Below are 24212 nucleotides of genomic sequence, written 5' to 3'. Positions count from 1 at the left end.
ATTTATTGAGAGTTTTTAGCATGAAGGGTTGTTGAATTTTGTCAAAGGCCTTTTCTGCATCTATTGAGATAATCATGTGGTTTTTGTCTTTGGTTCTGTTTATATACTGGATTACATTTATTGATTTGCATATATTGAACCAGCCTTGCATCCCAGGGATGAAGCCCACTTGATCATGGTGGATAAGCTTTTTGATGTGCTGCTGGATTTGGTTTGCCAGTATTTTATTGAGGATTTTTGCATCAATGTTCATCAAGAATATTGGTCTAAAATTCTCTTTTTTTGTTGTGTCTCTGCCCGGCTTTGGTATCAGGATGATGCTGGCCTCATAAAATGAGTTAGGGAGGATTCCCTCTTTTTCTATTGATTGGAATAGTTTCAGAAGGAATGGTACCAGCTCCTCCTTGTACCTCTGGTAGAATTCGGCTGTGAATCCATCTGGTCCTGGACTCTTTTTGGTTGGTAAGCTATTGATTATTGCCACAATTTCAGCTCCTGTTATTGGTCTATTCAGAGATTCAACTTCTTCCTGGTTTAGTCTTGGGAGAGTGTATGTATCGAGGAATTTATCCATTTCTTCTAGATTTTCTAGTTTATTTGCGTAGAGGTGTTTGCTCACAGGTGCACTGTCTACAACTAAGAATTTCTTTCATTTTATTTAAAAGACCAAAGGCTGCACTTGACTGATACATGTACAGCGTGTATGTGTATGTGCATGTGCATGTGCATGCATACTCCCATGCACTCCCAGTTGCAAAAATCAGCTGTTTACTACATAGTGCTTCCCAGCCTCAGCGGAGGAACCTGAAGATTGCTGTGGCTTTTCTTCGTACGTTAACAAAAATGTATTCTGGCTGGGCACGGTAGCTCATGCCTGTAATCCCAGCACTTTGGGAGGCCGAAGCAGGAGGATCATGAGGTCTGGAGTTTGGGGCCAGCATGGTGAAACCCCATCTCTACTGAAAGTACAAAAAAATTAGCGGGTATGGTGGCATGCGCCTGTAGTCCCAGCTGTTCGAAGGCTGAGGCAGGAGAATTGCCTGAACCCGGCAGGCGGAGGTTGCAGTGAGCCAAGATCGCACCACTGCATTCCAGCTTGGGCGACAGAGCGAGACTCCATCTCAAATAAATAAATAAATAAATAAATAAATAAATAAATATTCTGAGAACCATGGTTGATCACCTAGATTCAGCTCTTGGATTCTTAAACATTGTATTGATGTATTTATTTGCTCTTTCTGAATAAATTCTTGGTATAACTGTTCTTTTGCCTACAGATAGGTGTGGAAATAGTTCTAGTAATGAACCTATTTTTTTTTTTTTTTTTTTACCAGTTTGTGAGTATCTGTTTGCTTTAGGAAGTACCCTCTCTATTGTTAAAATTGTCGACATAGGTCAGACGGCTGCCTGGACTAGATTCCCTGCAATCCTGCAGGTGTGATTCATATTGACAAAGATTGGGGAGGAAAAGTATTCCAAGCAACAAATGGGCCTGTGATGGCTGCTTGTCTAATTTGGTCATAGTTGACTTTGTAAGAATCTGTTAATGTCCATATTTACAAAGTGAGGAAGATAATGATAATCTACCTCAGAGCGTTGTTGAGAGCAGTAACTAATATAAATGTTTAATGACATTATGCACGGCTGTTTCTAATACTCATTGATGCTATTGCTGACTTTATTTCCTGAGTTGAACTTATATATCATCACTTATAGTGATAATGGCCTAAGCTGAATAGTTTCACTTGTGTTGGAGAGCCCCCGTGGTTTAGCAGTATGCCAGCCTATTTAGGGTCCAGTCTTTGTCTCTAACTTCTCAGTTACTAGCATTATTATCTTTAATTTCTATTTTCTTCCCCTTTGGTCTCTACTACTTGATTAGCTTTTGGTTATCTTGATGACAAGAATGTAATTTAATATGAATTAAAATCTCCAAATTCTATTAAATTTAGTAATAGATATTCATTCACTGATTAATTATACTTTTTTTTCCTCTGAGGATCTGAAATTCATTCTTTGAGGAACTGGCAGTGTATGTGTCTTTCCTTCAAATGTTTATTTTTTTTTCTGTTAATCATGACTGCAGATTTCTCGTAAATGGTCATAATCAACCCCCTAATGGTAAAATACAATGGTTTTGTTGAAGTTTCTATAGCATATGGTACTATGTCAGTAAGAAAGAGCACAGCTGTGGTTGGTAGACAGTCCTTAAATTAAAGGCTTGGTGTTTTATATACCAGCTTTGTTAACTTGAATGGGTTAATCACCTTGGTTTTTTCACATATAAAATCAGTTTAATAGTATTTTGGATTGTTATGAGGAATAACTGAAATAAGATATACAAAGTACCTAACATAAATCTTAGTGCATACTGGGTACTTTGTAATATTGTTACTTTGTCCTTGCCTTTTCATCAAAATTTTCTGTATATTTGTGCACACAGTTACTTTATCCTGATTATATCTTCTGTCATTATGACCACTCTTTTCCAACGTCTTCACTGGGTTTTCCTTTTCTTACCTCTGCTTGCATGTTGGTGTACCCCCGGGGTCTTCCACTCAGCCCTCTTCTCACCCTATATCCTATTTCTTGAGGTTCTTGTTTGCTGCCGTGGCTTCAAGTATATACTGACAACACCCACATATACTCCTGTACTCTCTTGAGCACCCGAGTTGTATTCAGTGTACCTAATAGTCTTATCTATTTGGATAGTGCGATAAACTAATTATATCCCCCAACCCAAATTCATATATTGAAGCCCTAACCTCACATGTGATGGTATTTGGAGATGTATTTGGATGGTATTTGGATCTCCCTTTGGGAGATAATTAGGTTTAGATGAGGTTATGAAAGTGAGGCCCTCATGATGGAATTAGTATCCTTGTAAGAAAAGACGCCAGAAAGGAGTTTGCACTTTCTCCCTGCCACCCCTGGAACCATGTGAAGACACAGCAAGATGAGGACCATCTACACGGCAGGAAGAGAGGCCTTAAGAGAGTCCCAGAGAATTCATGCTGGCATCTTGAGCTTAAGACTTCTGGCCTCCATAACTGTGAGAAAATAAATTTCTGTTGTTTAAGCAACCCAGTCTACGTGGTATTTTGTTGTGACAGTATGAGCCACACAAAGATACCTAGCAAACAAATTGAATACAACATATGCAAAACTAAATAAACAGAGTATTTTCTTTTAAAACATGTATATATTTTCTTTCTCAGTTAATAGTCATTTAAGGTAGAAACATTGGTCCCATTCTTTAGGTTCTCTCCTTATCTCTCTCCAGGGTTGAAGGGAGACTTGGGCTGCAAAGGGCACAAGGAACTGTTTTAGGAATAACTGAAATGATGTCTATCTTGATTATGGTACCAGTTTCACTGGTTTCAATCCAAAATGATTGAATTATGTATTTTAACTGTATGCGGTTGATTGTACATGATTATACCTCAGTTGAGTTGGTTCAAAAAATTTGTAGGGATAGTGTCCCAGAGTCTATATTACTAATTTCCTGTAGCATTTGAACTAATTTCCTGTTTATTTGAACTATAACACAAGGTGATTCATTTGGCTGTCTTTATGCTGTCTCAGTATATCTTTTATGGTAGTAGCCATTCTCTTTTTTTCTCTGCTGACACTTCCATTGCTATTGTTTATTTACTGACTTTTTCTCCCAAATGATATGGGTCAGGGATCAGGACCTGAACCTAGCTATGTCTTTTCTAAGGCGTAGATTGACTATGTGATAGATGTTTATCTTTTAAATATCTATTTTGCCCTTTATTTGAAGTTTGTAGTTGTGTTCAAAATGATTAAGGAATCAGCAGAAGTCATTCTTATCCCTGGATTATTCAGGTCTCACTGTGCTGGAAAACCATGTTGCAACTCTACCTAGAGTTGCGTGTCAAGGGTTAGTAGGCTAGTCTTGAGAAGTCATAACGAGAAAGAGTGTTAAAACCCATGAGTGAAGGGCTTTGTCCATCAAAATGAAAGAGTTAGGTTTTTATCCAGTAGTAGCAGTATGGTCAGCCCTCTGTATCCACGGATTCACATCCACGGATTCAACCAACGGTAGATAAAAAATATTATGAGGAAGAACCAATAAAAAATAAGAGTACAACAATAAAAATACAAATTTTAAAAATACAGTATGACAACTATTTACATAGCATTTACCTTGTATTTGGGTATTATAAATAATCTGGAGACTAAAGTTTATGCAAGGATATGCATTGGTTATATGCAAATACTATACTATCTTATATTAATGGACTTGAGAATCTGTGGATTTTGATTTGAGGGGGATTTCTGGAAACAATCCCCCACTGATAATGAGAGATGACTGTAGTAGTAGTCAGTAGTAGTAATAGTAGAAGTAGTAACACAGGTAGTTATAGAAGTAGTAGGAATAGTAAAGATCATAATAAAGAAGAAAATATTTGCTGAATGCTTACCAGGTGCTGGATACTGTGTTATTTACCTGAATTATTTTATTCAATCTCCACAATAACCTTGGGAAATAGGAATTGATATTTTTTATCCTCACTTTATAGATGAGGAAACACACAGAGAAATTCAGTAACATTCAAAATCACAGAGCTAGTAAGTAATAGGGCTGGATTTCTACCAGGCAGTAGTAATTACAGTTATTGGGCCAGGTGTGGTGGCTCACACCTGTAATCCCAGCAATTTGGGAGGCCAAGGCAGGCAGATCACTTAAGGTCAGGAGTTCAAGACCAGCCTGGCCAACATGGCAAAATCTTGTCTCTACTAAAATACAGAAATTAGCTGGGCTTGCTGACACAATGCATGCCTGTAATCCCAGCTCCTCAGGAGGCTGAGGCACAAGAATCACTTGAACCCAGGAGGCCTCAAAAAAAAAAATTATTGAACAAATACAACTAACGATCTATATATAGGCTCAGTGTTGAAGAATAGTCAGAGTTTACTTAGTGCTGATTAGTTAAGTGTTATCAAATAAAAAATAAAATAAATGGGGCCAGGCACGATGGCTCAAGCTTGTCATCCCAGCACTTTGGGAGGCCAAGGCGGGCGGATCAGTTGCGTCCAGGAGTTTGAGACCAGCCTGGGCAACACAGTGAAACCCCATCTCTACTAAAAATAGAAAAAAATAGCTGGGCATGGTGGTACACGTCTGTAGTCCCAGTTACTCTGGAGGCTGAGGCAGAAGAACCGCTTGAACCCTGGAGCCGAGATCGCCCCATTGCACTCCAGCCTGGGCAGCAGAGGGAGTGAGATTCTGTCTCTAAATAAATAAATAAATAAAAATTAAAAATACATGAAATAAAATGAAATAGATGGGAGTAGAAGAGAATTCCAGAGAATGCATGTATACAAAGAAGAAATTGTTTTAGGGTTGTGATGAGCATTAAATAAAAATCATAGCACACTAGTGAATGACAAATGACTAATAAATTCCAATGATTATTTTAATAGTAATTTGACAGCCAGACTCAGTGGCTCACGCCTGTAATCCCAGCACTTTGGGAGGCCGAGGTGGGTGGATCACCAGGTCAGGAGTTCGAGACCAGCCTGACCAATATGGTGAAACCCCGTCTCTACTAAAAATACAAAACTTAGCCGGGCGTGGTGGCATGCACCTGTAGTCCCAGCTAGTGAGAAGGCTGAGGCAGAACAGTCGCTGGAACCCAGGAGGCAGAGGTTGCAGTGAGCTGAGATCGTGCCACTGCACTCCAGCCTGGTGGCAGAGCAAGACTCCATCTCAAAAACAAATATATATATAGGTATATATATATGTATACATATATATACCAATATATATATTTGTATATATATACATGTATATATGTATACATATATATGTGTGTGTGTGTGTGTGTGTGTGTGTGTGTGTGTGTATATATATATATATATAGTAATTTGACTTAGTTAAAGAAGAAAACACCAGTGGCTTTTGTCTTTGTTTCCATGATCTCTAGAGAAATACACACACTCCTATGCATCTATAATATTTAGTACTTCATTATTTTTATAGCAGAACTTCAGATAAACATCTATATGGTATAGGAATATAACTAAAATTTTGATAACATTAGTCAACAACTCTGATCTATACTGTATTTACGTTTAATAAGGAACTCTATGTCATGACTTTTTCTAATGAATACAATGACTTTTATGAAAAAAAAATGGCTAGGAAGGTTAGGGAAAGGTTATAAGCAAATGTTCTCACAAAGTTGCTGAAATAGGAAAGTAAAGGAAATAGCTCTTTTCCTGAAACCTTATCTGATAAAAATAATTGTTTTATTTTTGGGTGATTTGGGCAGGTATTTCTCTATCATTTTGGAGGGCAAATTTTAAATTGACTTTAAAGACATGAAAAATTCCTTTTTGGCATTTTTGTTTATTTATTATGGCATCCTTTTAGGTACACAGGGTTATTTCAGCATGACTTGAAATATTAACTTTTGTTTTATGTGAAACACTTTTGTTTTTCTTTCTAGTTGTCCAAGTTTGGTAAGACCAGAGTATTCATGATGAAGTGATCTCTCTGAAGTAGTTTCTTTTGTACATCCATAGGCTAGGATGGATTTTCTTTTACACCTATTCAGAGAATTTCTATTCAGTTTGTTATTAGTAATCACCCCCTAGTCACTTTCTTCATATCTGTTTTCTAGATAACAGTTCCCTAGTTTACACCCATATTGTATATTATTCTTCCCTAAGTGTATTATCTTATACTTCTTTACATTAAATCTCATCTTGGACCTGTCCTTTCAAATCCCCAAGTTGTCCGTAATCCATCCATGTACTTGATTGATCTTGTTTTCTTTTTAATCCATTCTAGCTTTGTATCATCTGTAAACTTGATCATACTTGAATTTACATTCTCCTCCAGCTCATTAATGAGTATGCTAGACAGGATAGTCGTCATTCCTGTGGGACCATGCTGCATATACTGCTGGATGTTCTCAGTTGCAACTATGTTGATAATAATTCATTGCTTCCTTCCCATGACAGAATTCTTTATCTACAGTGCTATACTGTTATCCAGGCAATGCCTCTACCATCTCTGCTTTCTGGATACTCCTATTTCAATCATTTTTTTTCTAAGACTTACAGAAAAATTATTGTGCTCCCTTATCTATTTATGCCATTGCTTAATTTTTAAAAGAAGTTACTCAATCTGGGAAAATATTGTCCTTAAATAGAAATTTCTCAAAAGTTTCCATCGAACATCAGTGAGTCTTTAAAAATACGTTAAGTGTGAAACATTTTGGAAGTGCTGCCTAAGTCTTTGCTTTCTCCATGGAAAGGGATCTCTAGTTATTTAAATTTTAAGTAAAACCATAATTATTTTTCTCACAGCTGAGAGAATGATTTAAATATATGCAAATTTTTTCTGAATGTCGATTATATTTTCAGTAAATTACTCTGGTTTGAGATAGTTTTCTAGATGAGACACAGTTCATTTATAATTTTCAGAGCATGATGTGGAGCCATTTGTTACTTTATTTTTAAAGTTATGGTTTTTTTCTTTATTTTCAGGAAAAAGAAGAAGTAGAGGGGATATCAGTAGGTGCTATACTTTCTGACTATCAGCGTATTCGAGTGGAAAATGTGTAAGAAAAGATTAATTTGTTAGTTTTAAAAGTGTATGTATTTTAAGAATGTGAATAAATGAAAAATCAATAATCGTATTCAAATTATAAATAGGTATGGTAGTCTACGTGCTCCATGGAACTAAATGTATGTATTTACCTAAGTAACAAAAGTCATGCTTTTCCTTTTTTCTATCCTTATATCTCACTTGAGGAAACTTAATTTATTTAGTGTAAGGAAAAATAATCTAGGATAGAATTGAGACAGATTTTTTAGTGAGAAGTATTCTCTTCATTTTTTTGTTTTTTGATTTAGTATATCCTGTTAATCTCTTTTAACTCATCATTTGTAATAAAAATCAAGAGATAATAAAAGGAATACAGTAATACTTTAAAGAAAAAATGTTTACTAAGGAGTCATCTCCTCTTTGGTTCATATAATTCAGTTCTTGTCCAAAAATATTTATATGATTGAAATACTTACATATAAAGCCATTCAACTTTCAGGGAATTTTTAGAATGTTCCTCCCCTCGTCCTAGCCCCTCTCTACTCCTCTAAGGGAGGGAGCACTAGTGAAGTATTTAGTCTGTAGCTGCACATACCAAAACGGTCAATTCTATTGATCTATTCAAAAATCATGAGGTTAAATAATAATATTGGTTATTTAATGTTGGCCTGGCAAGACATCACCTGAATGAATTTACTTTTCATTTTTAATTTATCTAGATAAATATAATATTGTATAGAGATTCTGGGCATAATTATATTAACAAAAAAAAAATTGGACTCCATTATTTTTCTTAAGCACAATTTGACCTACAAATAAGTGATTTTGCTAGTCAAAAGGATAAATAGAATAAGATAATGGCTGTATTTATATAATATTTTTATATTCTTGATAAAGAAACATTCCTATCTACTATCTCATTTAAAACTTACATATTAATAGATTTGAAAACTTAAGTTTCATTTTTATTTTATTTATTTTCTCTCTAATTCCATGGTGGATTTAGGGCAGTTAAAAAAAATACAGAATTTTAAGAGTGAATGAAGGGAAAACAAGGTAAAGCACAGTTAAGTGAAGAGAAATATGATCTTACATTTTAGAGGTGTATCAGAATCTCTGGACGATGGATGATGATGGTGGAGTGAGGAAGGAGGTCATGTGTATTTTGAGAAACTTTTCCTTACATTCTACCTGGATGTAGATCTACCGTTGAGAACAACTGATCTACAGATGGAGATGAATTGCATATCCTTTAAGCCAGACATTAGAAATAATAGTATTGTCATCAAATTTTAGATCATATTCTCTGAGAATTATTTAGTTTAAAAATTAGTGTTTTTTAATAAGTTCAAACCCACAGGCTTTAATGGGTAGCCAAACTGGAAATAGGGATGACATCTATTTATGAAAGTTAAAAAGCCAAATAAAAATGTGCTCCTGATTAGGAGGCTGCCCATTACATATATGTGTATATATATATGGAAGAAGGGCACATGTCATGCCGATGGGTAGAGACTTTCTCAAAACACAATCTCTGGTACACTTCAACACACGGTTGAACAGATGAACAGACTTTATATTATAAAGCATATCTGCAATTATTTTATCCTTGAAACTTCAGAAGTAATGTTACTGGGAGTCCATTGGTCCACAAACTTAATTTTGAATTAGCCTATGCCCAAATTTTAGTTTGTGTTATATTGTATTATTACTAGTTCTTGCTGTCCTCTCACCCAATGTTTAATGCCTACTAATCAAAACAGCCTCTCTACCTTTTTAAACTAAGATTTATTTTTTTATGGACAGAAAGTTTTTTCTTCCTGTCCTTATCGTAAAATTTGTGGTTGTTGCTTTGAAATTCCTCAAAATCTCTTGACTATAGACTTAAGTAAAATTTTTTAACCTATTTAAGTTCTTTAACAGTTCAAAATATCATGGCTCAAATAAACTTACTCTGTAAATCACTGCTGAATTTGAACTTGTGACATCTATTAAACACTTTACATTCTGAAATTATGTTTGTATTACATGGGTAGTTAACATTTTATTATTTTTGTATTTATTAACTGCTTCAGCATTGCTTTAGATGTTCTGAGACATTTTAAAAGGGAAAATTACATGCAACAATCTCTGCAATGAGGAAGGTTTTGGTTTTTTGAAAGTCAGGGTATATGTAAATGAAAAAAAATAGTGATATTTTTAAGGCCATGTATGAGTAAATGACCAAACATGGTACATTTAATAAGTATTGGGATCTCTGAGAGAGAGAGAGAGAGATCAATATAGGCCAGAGTAGTCGGCCAAGAAGCCTTACAGATGCTAAGGACGATGGGTTTTACTTACAAACCTTATAGACACTGGGTTTTAGAGCTATATTCTTGGTTTGAAATCTGATCTCAGCCAGTTAGTGTATGATTTGGGCAAGTCACTTGGCTTTGACTATCATTTATTGAATACCTATTTTATCCAGGCATTGTACTACATTATCTATATTACCTTTAATTCGTTAAACAATTATAGTCCTCTCTGAGAAAGTGACATTTAAGCAAAGGCATGAAACTAGTGTAATAGGCAAGAATGAGCAGGCAGCAGTGGGAGGATGGAGTGAGAAGAAAATAAGTAGTAGGAAATAAAGTGCAGGAACTAAACAGGGTGAGATCCATGGAGTGATGGGGAGCCACTGGAGGGTTTTGAGCAGAGGAATCCTATGATCTATTTTATGTCTTTTTTTTTTTTTTCTGAGACAGAGTCTCGCTCTGTCGCCCAGGCTGGAGTGCAGTGGCGCGATCTCGGCTCACGGCAAGCTCCGCCTCCCGGGTTCACGCCATTCTCCTGCCTCAGCCTCCCGAGTAGCTGGGACTACAGGCGCCCGCCACCACGCCCGGCTAATTTTTTGTATTTTTAGTAGAGACGGGGTTTCACCATGTTAGCCAGGATGGTCTCGATTTCCTGACCTCGTGATCCACCCGTCTCGGCCTCCCAAAGTGCTGGGATTACAGTCGTGAGTCACCGCGCCCGTCCTATTTTATGTCTTAAAAGGATCACATTGGCTACTGTGTTGAAAATGGATTTTAAAAGGTTGAGGGTGGAAGCAGGGAAGGAAATTAGGATGTTGACATGAGAGAGAATGGTGGCAGAAACCAAGCTGTTAGCAGTGGTATTAGTGAGGAATGGTCACATTCTGCATTGTGGTAGATTGGATGTGGAATGCAAAGAAAAGGAAAGGATGATTTCATTTCACATTTTTTAATCCTCTTAAGAACTTTGAAAGGAACTATTTTTGCCCCTATTTATGAACTAGGAAACTAAGCACAAGGACTTAGATTTTACTTGACTTCAAAAGCCATGCAGCTAGAGTACAAAATGAGGTTTTAAATTCAGATGTGTCTTCACTCCAAAACCTATATTTTTTCTACTTTACCAATAATGGAAAATATCTAGTACAGTGCCTGCAGCATTGTACTTTTTGTTCTTACTATTTTCTTTTTATTCAAATTCTTAAAAAAAAAATTCAAAGTTAGTAGATAGGAATAGTTCACATAACTGTAGCTATTGTTAATTTAATCAGTATGTGGCTATTTTATTAGGATAAATTATTTGCCCACTTTACATATGCTTCAAAATTTTGATACCCATGAAAGTTTTAAAAATGAGAGTATACTGACATTTGTAAACTCTTTTACATAGATTTCTAAACTAAGAGTCTTACTAAAATTAATATTTCTAGTGTGCCTGGAAATTTCATTTTTATCAGTTTATGCATAACTCGTGGAAATTAAATATGTTTATGTTGTATATATAAACTTGATTATGCAAAATATGTTTTTAAAAGCATTTTCAATGCTAAAATCCTTGAACGAAGCATTATGTTTCAAATCAAAGTAATTGCTGTGGATCCAAGTATAAAACATTAAGATATCATCTTACTTTCTTTTTCTTTTTCTTTTGTAGGTGTAAAAGGCTTAATCTCCAGCCTTTAGCTTACCTTTGGCAGAGAAACCAGGAAGATTTGCTCAGAGAGATGATATCGTCTAACATTCAAGCAATGATCATCAAAGTAGCAGCTTTGGGTATGCAGCCAAACTATCAAGGGAGCTGTTTGTTGCCACATAGATGATCTCAGTTCACTAATAAGTAGTTAAAATGAACAAAGAAAACTGATTTAGAACATAAAAATGTGGAGTCACAGCTGAAGAAATTGAGTAAGCACCTTCCTTGCATAAAGAAAGGGAAGTTTTAAAATGGTCTTTTGACCATTTGCCGAAGTGATTACTAGTAAGGCTTTTTTTTTTTTTTAAACATATAACAGGTTCTAAAACTGATATTGTATTATAGTCCTTCAATTTAAGTTCTTTTTTTTTTAGGGTTTGGAATTTAGGCTTGTAGGAAACAGGAAATACAAGGGTTATTTTTGTTTTGTTTTGAGGTTTTTTGGAAGCTTCTTACAATATGTATTTGACACAAAACATATTTTCCTTGTATTTTTTAACATTTTGAATAATGCTAAAATAGAATGATGATTTTGTTTTTGTTATAAAAAATAAATAGGGTACTGGTTTTTGTTGGGAATGGTGAGAAAATCATGTTTGAGAAAATGTTATCTGATTAGTTAGCATAGACACAGCAGGCAGGTGGTAATCTGATTCAAGTATGGACATTACATATGAACACATTTAATTTATTTGGAATTTCTATAATTATATTCTTTTTTGAGAAACCATAGGGTTTGAGCCCAGTCCGTTCATTTCGTGAACCTGTTATAGAAAATGCCCTGAAGCCTGAGAGTTCCCAAAGCCTAAATCATCTCATTTGAGAGTGTTTACCTTGCGGATCTCTGAAATAACGAGGTCTCGAGCTGTAGAAGATTTTACAGATACATTCAGTTTTTAAATAAAATTAAGAGAAATAGTACAGACCCCATAATGTTTCTCCATGGTAAATACCAAGCTACTCTATTCTTTCTGAAGTTGAGGTGTTGTCTTCAGTTGAAGGCTTTGTTTAGTGAATCTGTAGTTGATCTCCTTAGCTGTTAAAATGAGAAAAATTGAGTGGTATTATGTTTTTATTTCTGAGAAAAGGTTGCTGAGCAGCTCTCATGATTAACGTCCTCATTATAAATATATTTGTCATATGAATTTCTATGTGACTCTGTACAGAGTATTCCCTCTTGCTTTTTCTTTGTCTTTCACTCTCTTTGAATTTTCTAAGATTACATAGTTCCATAATGAAGTTCACGTGACATCTCACTGAAAGGTACACATACTATTCCTTTTACTGCCAGATAGATAAAAGACTGGATTAGGACCCAGAGAGACCTCGCTTATTGAAAAGATAGTCAAAGAATTTGACCTTATTGCCATCTTTTAATAGTATATGACCGATATTGTGTGTTCTTTCATTTCTATCTGTGCCTCTCTGTAGGGATTAGAGATGGGGAATTAGCTTTATCAAGCCTTTGCGTAAAATGTAAAAACTGAGCTGATTTGTCTTTGGCATCTCAGTAACGAAAATATAGATCTGATTTTAACATTTACAGCACATGGTTTCTACTGACTGCCTATAGGTGTGCAAAGATGAAAGTTATTCTTTAGAATAATATTAAAGAAAGGTTTATTAAATGGCACAGTGCTTCTGAAGACATAGAAACATATAAATGATGCAATATAGGTTGCTAAGCCTTTTTCCTCCCATTTAAAGTTGTCAGAACAATTTTAAATGGATTTAAGCCAAAAAAAAAAAGGACTTTTTTTGGATTTAAGCAAAAAAAAAAAAAAAAAATGAGACAATAAGACTTTCTGTGGGGGAGAGGGATCAGTAAAATTTTGTAGACCATTTTTCTATGAAATGGTCTTATAATAGAGAAAGGTCAGTTCTACATGAATGCATACAAATATATTTTTGATAATTATGTTACATAACCTTTATGTCTTGTAGGCATCAATGAACTCATAAAATTTCTGGCTTCTTTGTTTCATTATAATGTTTTAAGGGACTCATCCATATTATTGAATGAAGCAATAGTGTGTTTATTTTTATTGTAGTATAGTGTTCCCTTGTGGGAGACTGTAATTTAATTTAACACCACAATTTAATTGTCCATTCTATTATTGATGACATATAGGTAGTATCCAGTTTGGCACTGTGATAAACGGTGCTGCCACGAAGTGGTCATCTTACACATTTTCTGTCCCAGACTTAGAACATCCTTTTTTTTCAGGAAGCCCTGATTTCTTTGAATGTGAAATGACATATGTTTGTATGTGTATATCTAATGACTCATGAGTTCATGATATTTCACAGTCAAATTCAAGACAACATAAGGATTATCATAATTCTGTATTCCATCGCTGCCCTCTTTCTTCCACAGTGAATCTTGATTATCAAGGTCACAATAGATATTATTTATTAGAAAATCCCATAATTTTGGGGAACAAAAAGACCAAATAGCAGATCTATTATCCATTCTTTCCAGTAACTGGGGTAGGCTTCCTGGAAAGAAAGAAGAAAGAACTTCTATAATCTTTCTATAAACATATAATTACAGACCTCATGGCAAAAAACACACAAAGAAACAAAAAATCACTAATGGTGTTTACTAGAGGTGAAGAGTATCTTTGGACTGCTTTTAGCAGGATATATCTAGTTGCTAAAAAAAGAGAGAGAAATGATAAAGGAAAAATGTGAGACCACTTTTACCTATTACTGGAAAACCTCCTGTTTCTTGAAAGATATATTTGTTTGCAAAGTAACTAAATTGATCACTAGAAAAACTATACTGGTTTAAGGGTTAGTTTATTCAGTTAAATGATGGTGTAGTAACATTGACTATGAAAGGAAATAATGCTAGGACTCTACTTATAAGGTTTCTAGGATTGCGATATAGGAATGAGGTGATGGGGGAGGAGGAAAGTACACAACTATATACCTTTCCCATTTCATAGATTTTTTTGTTGTTGTTGTTAGTTTTGCCTGATCCAGTGGTCCTGGGCCCGAGTTTAAAGTTGCACATACCAAAGGAAAGTGTTGTCAATGCACAAAACACAATATCAATACCATTACATTTGACAGTGCATATTCTTAAAGGCCTTTAGGGGTATGGATAACTTCACTCTGTGTAGGCACATTAAGGCCTATCCATAAACACAAGCCAAGTGTCTTGTGATTCTTATCTGTCAAATCCTGTAATATCTGCCAAGGAGAAGTGCTAACAAGGCTGCTGTTTTACTGTCCCTGTGGGTTTATAATACAACCGTTGAGCCAGTTAGCCCAATCATGGGGAAAAGGATGTGGGTGAAAACAGGTAATAGATGGAAATGGCGGGGGAGGGGGGGACGTATAAGAGATGTAAAGGCATTATAAATGAATTCAAGTTCTGTGGAGAGATGTAACCATGTGACCTTCCATGGCAGAGCCTCAGAGCTAGAAAATAATAAGGTATTTGGTATCTCTCCTTGGTAAATACCAAGCTACTCTATTCTTGCTGAAGTTGAGTTGTTGTCTTGGATATCGCTCTCAAATTTGATGCTAACCTAACTGATGTTGAGAGAACACTCTGGATGTGTTTTCTGGAGAGAAGGGAAATTGGTGATGTATAGCTCTACTTAAAGATGCCACCTATGGCCTGTAATCCCAGCACTTTGGGAGGCCGAGGCGGGTGGATCACGAGGTCCGGAGATCGAGACCATCCTGGCTAACACAGTGAAACCCCATCTCTACTGAAAATACAAAAAAATTAGCCATGCGTGGTGGCGGGCGCCTGTAGTCCCAGCTACTCAGGAGCCTGAGGCAGGAGAATGGCGTGAACCCAGAAGGCGGAGGTTGCAGTGAGCCGAGATCATGCCACTGCACTCCAGCCTGGGCGACAGAGCAAGACTCCGTCTCAGAAAAAAAAAAAAAAAAGATTCCACCTATGTAATCTAGAGGAATAAAATGGCAGAGTGCTCCTTGATGACTCAATGTAGGAGCAGTTCACTACAGTTACCACTCATTTCTTGGTTTATAGGCTATCCAGTTGTCCCTTGAACAACAAGGTGGTTAGGAGCACCAACCCCCTGCACAGTTAAAAAGCCACTTAAAACTTTTGACACCCCAAAAATTTAACTACTAATAGCCTGCTGTTGACCAGAAGCCTTACCAAAAACATAACAGTCCATTAACACATTTTGCATGTTGTATGTATTACATACTGTATTCTTACAATAAAATAAGCTGGAGAAAAGAAAATGTTACTAAGACAATTATAAGGAAGAGAGGCCAGGCACAGTGGCTCATGCCTGTATTCCCAGGACTTTAGGAGCCCAAGATGAAAGGATCGCTTGAATCAGGAGTGAGACCAGCCTGGGCAACATAGGGAGACCTATGCCTATAAAAAGTTTAAAAATTAGCTGGGGATGGTGGTGTGTGCCTGTAATCCCAGCTACTCGGGAGGCTGAGGCGGGAAAATCGCTTGAGCTGTCTTTGCACCTCTGCACTCCAACCTGGGTGAAGAGCAAGACCCTGTCTCAGAAAAAAAAAAAAAAAAAGGAAAAAAAAAAAAAAGAGAAAATACACTTATAGTACTGTACTGTATTTATCAATACTGTAAATTTATGTCATCTGTTTACAAAATGAATCATTGTCTGAAATTGCAGGCAACCACAGCTGCAGATCTCAATCTACAGAACATCAACTTTTTCTTATAATGTCATGACTTTTCTCTGCATCTTGAGAACACATCCAGCATCACTAGTGGCAGTTCGTATGGGTCCCATGGTGTTACTGGAGGTTTACAGTATTTACACTAAACACAATGAAATATATGCAAGAACCACTAGAGATCACTTTTTACTGTGATACACAATTTACTGGAGACAGAAACTGCTCTGCTCATGGGAAGATGATTAGCATCACATAGTATTTTAAGCAGACACTAGCAACACTTGAGCTCACCGCAATGGCAACGTAAGTTGGCTACAAAATTAATACAGTAGTAACAATAGATAATAATAGTGAATTTTATGCAGTTATGATTTAATGCTACATCTTTACCTTTCTCTCACCTGTGAATGATATGTGCGTATTTTGATAAATTTTAACCTTTTATAATAGATTTGTATATATTTTATGGTAGTAAATGATAAAATACATTAACATCTACATGTATTTCATGCATTCATGACATACCTTTCTCTTAATTTTTTCAGTATTTCTAGGCTACATGGTTCATACGTTGAGTTTTTTCAAATTGTCACACATCTCTCCAAATATACTTATTGAAAAAAAAATCCATATATAAGCGGATCCAGGCAGTTCATATTCATGATGTTCAAGGGTCAACTATTTACCATTCAGATCTCTTTTTTTTTTTTTTGATGATGATGATTTGACTATTACTAATTAAAGTACATAGGTGGAGGATTCAGAACAGTAGGGCTTTTGCACTCCTTGTGGACATAAATCAAGACAATATGTTGCTAAGACATCCACCTAGGTATAATGGAGAGCAGATTTCTACTGCCTGTTATAGCTTGATTTCCTTCTAATATAGAATATGTGAATGTGAATGGAATTCATTTAAGGGAACTGGAAGACCACCTTGAGGGAGATGGATTTGGATGTAATGTAATGAATAAGTATTACTAACAACTCCTCTCTGGAGTTATGCAGAGTATGTTTGTGAAGAGCCTATGACACACCCAGAGAGAGCTGTATTTGATACATAATATACCAAATGACAATCTCATGGGACTTTTTTGTGTGTGTGCAAACTATTTTTCTAAATTGTACAAATTTTACTAATGTACCACAGTAATAACCCATGTTGTTGCTTGATGAGTATTGTCTCTGCTGTCTTGATGTTCTGAAGGCATTTTTAGTAATGGTCTTGAGGACCATTACTAATATACCAAATTAGACCAAAATAATGTTCCTGAAAGCTCGTGATGAAAAGGATTTGCTAATCCAAATAGAGACACTAGAGGGAGCTCTCTTCCAGGAGAATGGCTGCATCTGGAAATGGCCCTAGAGGGACAAGAAAGCTTAAAATGACTGGACTAATAGAGTATTTAATGGAACATAATGTTGGTCAACAGTACAAGAAGAGGGCTTATACTCTTATGCAGGAAAGACTTTTAAATATTCCAATTGCTATGGAAGTTATTGTTTTTAAAGTTCCATTGCCAGCAGTTCTAGTAGCCAAGCTAATGAAGAAAGACTCTTGAATATTCCAATTACTATGGAAGTTGTTGTTTTTAAAGATCAATGACCAGCAGTTCTAGTAGCCAAGCTAAGGATGCCCACTTATGGGAACACTATGGTTAGCCTAAATTATGGGACATTGCTGAACAGTGTGGCCTTTATATTTGTTCTCCAATGGCCCAAGTATCACAGATAAAGAGGGAATTTGTCTTTCTCATGCTACACTGATTAGAATTGGAAGGATAAAGGAATGATATTATGTTATCCTGAAGGGAGCTTGTTGCATAATGACTTCTGGAAGCCAATAACTTTTAAAACCTATACTATGCTGTATATAATTATATCCTCAAGCCAAATGGAATCCCGAATTTATTGAACAATAATCTCTAGTCACTAACCTAGTCACTGTGACTATGAATGTGCATTAAAAAAAGTTGTTTTTGTTGGGAAGAAACAGAGAATGGTACTGTGATTCTAGTTGACCTCATGTGCTAATCTGGGCCAGAGTATAGCAGTGAAGGACCTGGAGAGCTGTTCTGATGGTCTTGGAACTCTACCTTATTTGTTAGGCTGCCTGATTACTTCTCTTCTTGAAATCATCAGAAAAGGTTGAAACTGGGTAAGGTGTCCAATTTGTTTGAGTCTGATTTGACAAGCTAATATCTTGGTTTAACTCAACTTCATATTTATTTTGTATTACACTATAAAATAAATATCACATTGTATGTGGGGCTGTAGAGAACATATTCTTATGTTTCTGCACAGTTAGGACTTTCTGAGCAAATTTTACAGAAACTTGAGACCTAGGCTAAAAGACGAGCTTTAGAACTTGATTTATGACTGAACAGATAAGTGAAAACTCCAGAGAGACTTATCTTTCTAGAGGTATCTGTTTACATTTCAAAGGAAGGGTTGAGACCAGGACCTTGGAGACATTTCTTGGGTAGTAAAGCTGGAGACACTAGTTTTTCCCCTCAGGAAGATTTATTTACATTCCAAAGTGTGAAAGCACATATCCTTCCCTTTACTTTTCCAAGGAAACTCTCAGAAGGGAAGGGGCAACAGCTGCCTCTTTTTTTCCTAATCAGTACTCGGATTTATTTTTCCAGACCCCTTGCCTATGGTAGATGAAATTACTTGCAAGATTATATCTCTTTCTCATCACCTTGCTCCTGGAGTAAGAGCTGGGGCAGAGAAGTCAGAACAGTATTATTTACTTATTCTTTGTAAGTAATAAAAATAATAATGTGTTCTGCTCCAGGGAACTCTTGTTGGGACTCAGCATACCAATAGATACAGATATTATATTAAAATGTTAACAATATATGAGACAATTTCAGAATAACAATGCTAATGCCACTACTGATGATATAATTTCTGAGAACAGTTAAAAAGAATTTTTTGTATGTGCTTTTATGAATTTCCCCTCTCATTTTTAAGAGATCTTTTTATCTGTATTGTCTGAGCATATAGCTACTATGACTATACATTCCTTATGTTTTAAGTTTTATGGAAATGTAATTAATACACTATGCACGTCATCCACTTAAAATGTACAATTCAATTTTTTTAGTGTATTCACAGGTTGTGCAATCATCACCACAGTCTAGTTTTAGAATTTGTGTTCCCCAAAAAGCAATCCCATGCTCATTAGTAATCATTCTCAAGTTACCTCCAACCCCTGCCCCACTGCGCCCAGTTTTAAGCACCATGAGGACTTTGTGTCTTCATATCTTTATAGATTTGCCTATTCTGGATATTTCATAAAATTGGAATCCTACAATATGTGGTCACTGTGACTGGCTTCTTTCACGTAGAATAATGTTTTCAAGAATCATCCAAATTATAGCATATATAATTGAGTTCTTTTTGTTGCCATATAATATTCTGTTACAAAGATATACCAGGTTTTATTTAGCCATTCATCAGTCCATGGACATTTGAGTCATTTCCATATTTTGTTTATTATGAATAATGCTTCTATGAACATTTGTGTACAAGTTTTTCTTTGGACCTATGTATTCATTTCTCTTGGGTATATACCTAGGAGTGGAATTTCTGTGTCATATGATAATTCTATGTTTAACATTTTGAGCAACCACCAAACTGGTTTCTAAAGTGGCTGTACCACTTTAGATTCCCACTAGCAATGAATGAGCGTTCCAGGTTTTCACATCCTAGCCGACAGTTAATTATTGTCTGTCTTTCTTATAGCTATCCTGGTGAATGTAAAGTTGTATCTCATTGTGGTTTTATTTTGCATTTCTCCAATGGCTAATGATGTTGACCATCTTCTCATGCATTTATTGGCCCTTTGTATATCTTCTTTAGAGAAATGTCGAGTAAAATCCTTTGCCTATATTTTCATTGAGTTATTTGTCTTTAGTGCATTGTAGGTTTTCTTTAATATATATTCTAAAAAAAAGGCCATTCCATCATTCTACCAAGCCAGCTGTTTCAGGATTATGGGGAATATGGCAAAATGGAAGAGATTGATAAAAACCAGTCCTTTTGAGGATGGAGGTGAGAGGAGACAGGTTCTCTAACACACTACTGGTGAGACTGAAAGTTGGAAGCTGTATTTTGGAGAGCCCAGCTGCAGAGCTTTGAAGCTGGCAGATGCTGTTCCCAAGCAACCTTCCCTTCCTGGGGTCCAAAAAGGACCATAAGTTCAGCCTTGAAAGAACACAGGTGAATCTTGGATCTCATCTTCCTGATGCCTATAGAAAGGAGCCCGACTCATTAGGAATGAAACAAGAAATTCGCATCCACCTGAGCTTACACTTTACACTTCTTTTGGTTAAAAAAATAATGATTCGGGGAGGAGCCAAGATGGCCGAATAGGAACAGCTCCGGTCTACAGCTCCCAGCGCGAGCGACGCAGAAGACGGGTGATTTCTGCATTTCCATCTGAGGTACCGTGTTCATCTCACTAGGGAGTGCCAGACAGTGGGCGCAGGTCAGTGGGTGAGCGCACTGTGCGCCAGCCGAAGCAGGGGCGAGGCATTGCCTCACTCGGGAAGCGCAAGGGGTCAGGGAGTTCCCCTTCCAGGGGTGACAGACGGCACCTGGAAAATCGGGCCACTCCCACCCGAATACTGTGCTTTTCCGACGGGCTTAGGAAACGGTGCCCCAGGAGAGTATAGCCCGCACCTGGCTCAGAGGGTCCTACGCCCACGGAGTCTCGCTGATTGCTAGCACAGCAGTCTGAGATCAAACAGCAAGTCAGCAGCGAGGCTGGGGGAGGGGCGCCCGCCATTGCCCGGGCTCGCTTAGGTAAACAAAGCAGCCTTTCGGAAGCTTGAACTGGGTGGAGCCCACCACAGCTCAAGGAGGCCTGCCTGCCTCTGTAGGCTCCACCTCTGGGGGCAGGGCACAGACAAAAAGACAGCAGTAACCTCTGCAGACTTAAATGTCCCTGTCTGACAGCTGTGAGGAGAGCAGTGGTTCTCCCAGCACGCAGCTGGAGATCTGAGAACGGGCTGACTGCCTCCTCAAGTGGGTCCCTGACCCCTGACCCCCGAGCAGCCTAACTGGGAGGCACCCCCCAGCAGGGGCAGACTGACACCTCACACGGCCGGCCAGGTACTCCAACAGACCTGCAGCTGAGGGTCCTGTCTGTTAGAAGGAAAACTAACAGAAAGGACATCCACACCAAAAACCCATTTGTACATCACCATCATCAAAGACCAAAAGTAGTTAAAACCACAAAGATGGGGAAAAAACAGAGCAGAAAAACTGGAAACTCTAAAAACCAGAGTACCTCTCCTCCTCCAAAGGAACGCAGTTCCTCACCAGCAACGGAACAAAGCTGGACAGAGAATGACTTTGACGAGCTGAGAGAAGAAGGCTTCAGACGATCAAATTACTCCGAGCTACGGGAGGATATTCAAACCAAAGGCAAAGAAGTTGAAAACTTTGAAAAAAATTTAGAAGAATGTATAACTAGAATAACCAATACAGAGAAGTGCTTAAAGGAGCTGATGGAGCTGAAAACCAAGGCTCGAGAACTACGTGAAGAATGCAGAAGCCTCAGGAGCCGATGCGATCAAATGGAAGAAAGGGTATCAGCCCTGGAAGATGAAATGAATGAAATGAAGCGAGAAGGGAAGTTTAGAGAAAAAAGAATAAAAAGAAACGAGCAAAGCCTCCAAGAAATGTGGGACTATGTGAAAAGACCAAATCTACGTCTGATTGGTGTACCTGAAAGTGACGGGGAGAATGGAAACAAGTTGGAAAACACTCTGCAGGATATTATCCAGGAGAACTTCCCCAATCTAGCAAGGCAGGCCAACATTCAGATTCAGGAAATACAGAGAACGCCACAAAGATACTCCTCGAGAAGAGCAACTCCAAGACACATAATTGTCAGATTCACCAAAGTTGAAATGAAGGAAAAAATGTTAAGGGCAGCCAGAGAGAAAGGTCGGGTTACCATCAAAGGGAAGCCCATCAGACTAACAGCGGATCTCTCGGCAGAAACCCTACAAGCCAGAAGAGAGTGGGGGCCAATATTCAACATTCTTAAAGAAAAGAATTTTCAACCCAGAATTTCATATCCTGCCAAACTAAGCTTCATAAGTGAAGGAGAAATAAAATACTTTACAGACAAGCAAATGCTGAGAGATTTTGTCACCACCAGGCCTGCCCTAAAAGAGCTCCTGAAGGAAGCGCTAAACATGGAAAGGCACAACCGGTACCAGCCACTGCAAAATCATACCGAAATGTAAAGAACATCGAGACTAGGAAGAGACTGCATCAACTAACGAGCAAAATATCCAGCTAACATCATAATGACAGGATCAAATTCACACATAACAATATTAACTTTAAATGTAAATGGACTAAATGCTCCAATTAAAAGACACAGACTGGCAAACTGGATAAAGACTCAAGACCCATCAGTGTGCTGTATTCAGGAAACCCATCTCACGTGCAGAGACACACATAGGCTCAAAATAAAAGGATGGAGGAAGATCTACCAAGCAAATGGAAAACAAAAAAAGGCAGGGGTTGCAATCCTAGTCTCTGATAAAACAGACTTTAAACCAACAAAGATCAAAAGAGACAAAGAAGGCCATTACATAATGGTAAAGGGATTAATTCAACAAGAAGAGCTAACTATCCTAAATATATATGCACCCAATACAGGAGCACCCAGATTCATAAAGCAAGTCCTGAGTGACCTACAAAGAGACTTAGACTCCCACACATTAATAATGGGAGACTTTAACACCCCACTATCAACATTAGACAGATCAACGAGACAGAAAGTCAACAAGGATACCCAGGAATTGAACTCAGCTCTGCACCAAGCGGACCTAATAGACATCTACAGAACTCTCCACCCCAAATCAACAGAATATACATTTTTTTCAGCACCACACCACACCTATTCCAAAATTGACCATATATTTGGAAGTAAAGCTCTCCTCAATAAATGTAAAAGAACAGAAATTGTAACAAACTGTCTCTCAGATCACAGTGCAATCAAGCTAGAACTCAGGATTAAGAATCTCACTCAAAACCGCTCAACTACGTGGAAACTGAACAACCTGCTCCTGAATGACTACTGGGTACATAACGAAATGAAGGCAGAAATAAAGATGTTCTTTGAAACCAACGAGAACCAAGACACAACATACCAGAATCTCTGGGATGCATTCAAAGCAGTGTGTAGAGGGAAATTTATAGCACTAAATGCCCACAAGAGAAAGCAGGAAAGATCCAAAATTGACACCCTAACATCACAATTAAAAGAACTAGAAAAGCAAGAGCAAACACATTCAAAAGCTAGCAGAAGGGAAGAAATAACTAAAATCAGAGCAGAACTGAAGGAAATAGAGACACAAAAAACCCTTCAAAAAATAAATGAATCCAGGAGCTGGTTTTTTGAAAGGATCAACAAAATTGATAGACCGCTAGCAAGATTAATAAAGAAAAAAAGAGAGAAGAATCAAATAGATGCAATAAAAAATGATAAAGGGGATATCACCACCGATCCCACAGAAATACAAACTACCATCAGAGAATATTACAAACACCTCTATGCAAATAAACTAGAAAATCTAGAAGAAATGGATAAATTCCTCAACACATACACCCTCCCAAGACTAAACCAGGAAGAAGTTGAATCTCTGAATAGACCAATAACAGGAGCTGAAATTGTGGCAATAATCAATAGCTTCCCAACCAAAAAAAGTCCAGGTCCAGATGGATTCACAGCCGAATTCTACCAGAGGTACAAGGAGGAGCTGGTACCATTCCTTCTGAAACTATTCCAATCAATAGAAAAAGAGGGAATCCTCCCTAACTCATTTTATGAGGCCAGCATCATCCTGATACCAAAGCCTGGCAGAGACACAACAAAAAAAGAGAATTTTAGACCAATATCCTTGATGAACATTGATGCAAAAATCCTCAATAAAATACTGGCAAACAGAATCCAGCA

General features: G+C 37.1%; 1 protein-coding gene across 2 annotated transcripts in view; it reads left to right on the top strand.

The window, feature by feature from the left end:
* DPH6 (diphthamine biosynthesis 6) overlaps window positions 1–24212 on the top strand; it is a 450913-nt gene that overhangs the window by 88618 nt on the left and 338083 nt on the right. For both annotated transcript variants that reach the window (XM_054532586.2, XM_024232543.3), the window contains exons 4-5: window positions 7525–7598; window positions 11537–11655. In XM_054532586.2, coding sequence (XP_054388561.1) covers window positions 7525–7598; window positions 11537–11655 — 193 coding nt within the window. The remainder of the gene's footprint in view (window positions 1–7524; window positions 7599–11536; window positions 11656–24212) is intronic.

The sequence above is a fragment of the Pongo abelii genome, chromosome 16, assembly GCF_028885655.2.
Source record: "Pongo abelii isolate AG06213 chromosome 16, NHGRI_mPonAbe1-v2.0_pri, whole genome shotgun sequence".
In the NCBI taxonomy this organism is placed as follows: domain Eukaryota; kingdom Metazoa; phylum Chordata; class Mammalia; order Primates; family Hominidae; genus Pongo; species Pongo abelii.
Note: the sequence above shows the minus strand (reverse complement) of the source record. Positions and strands in the feature narration are given on the sequence as shown.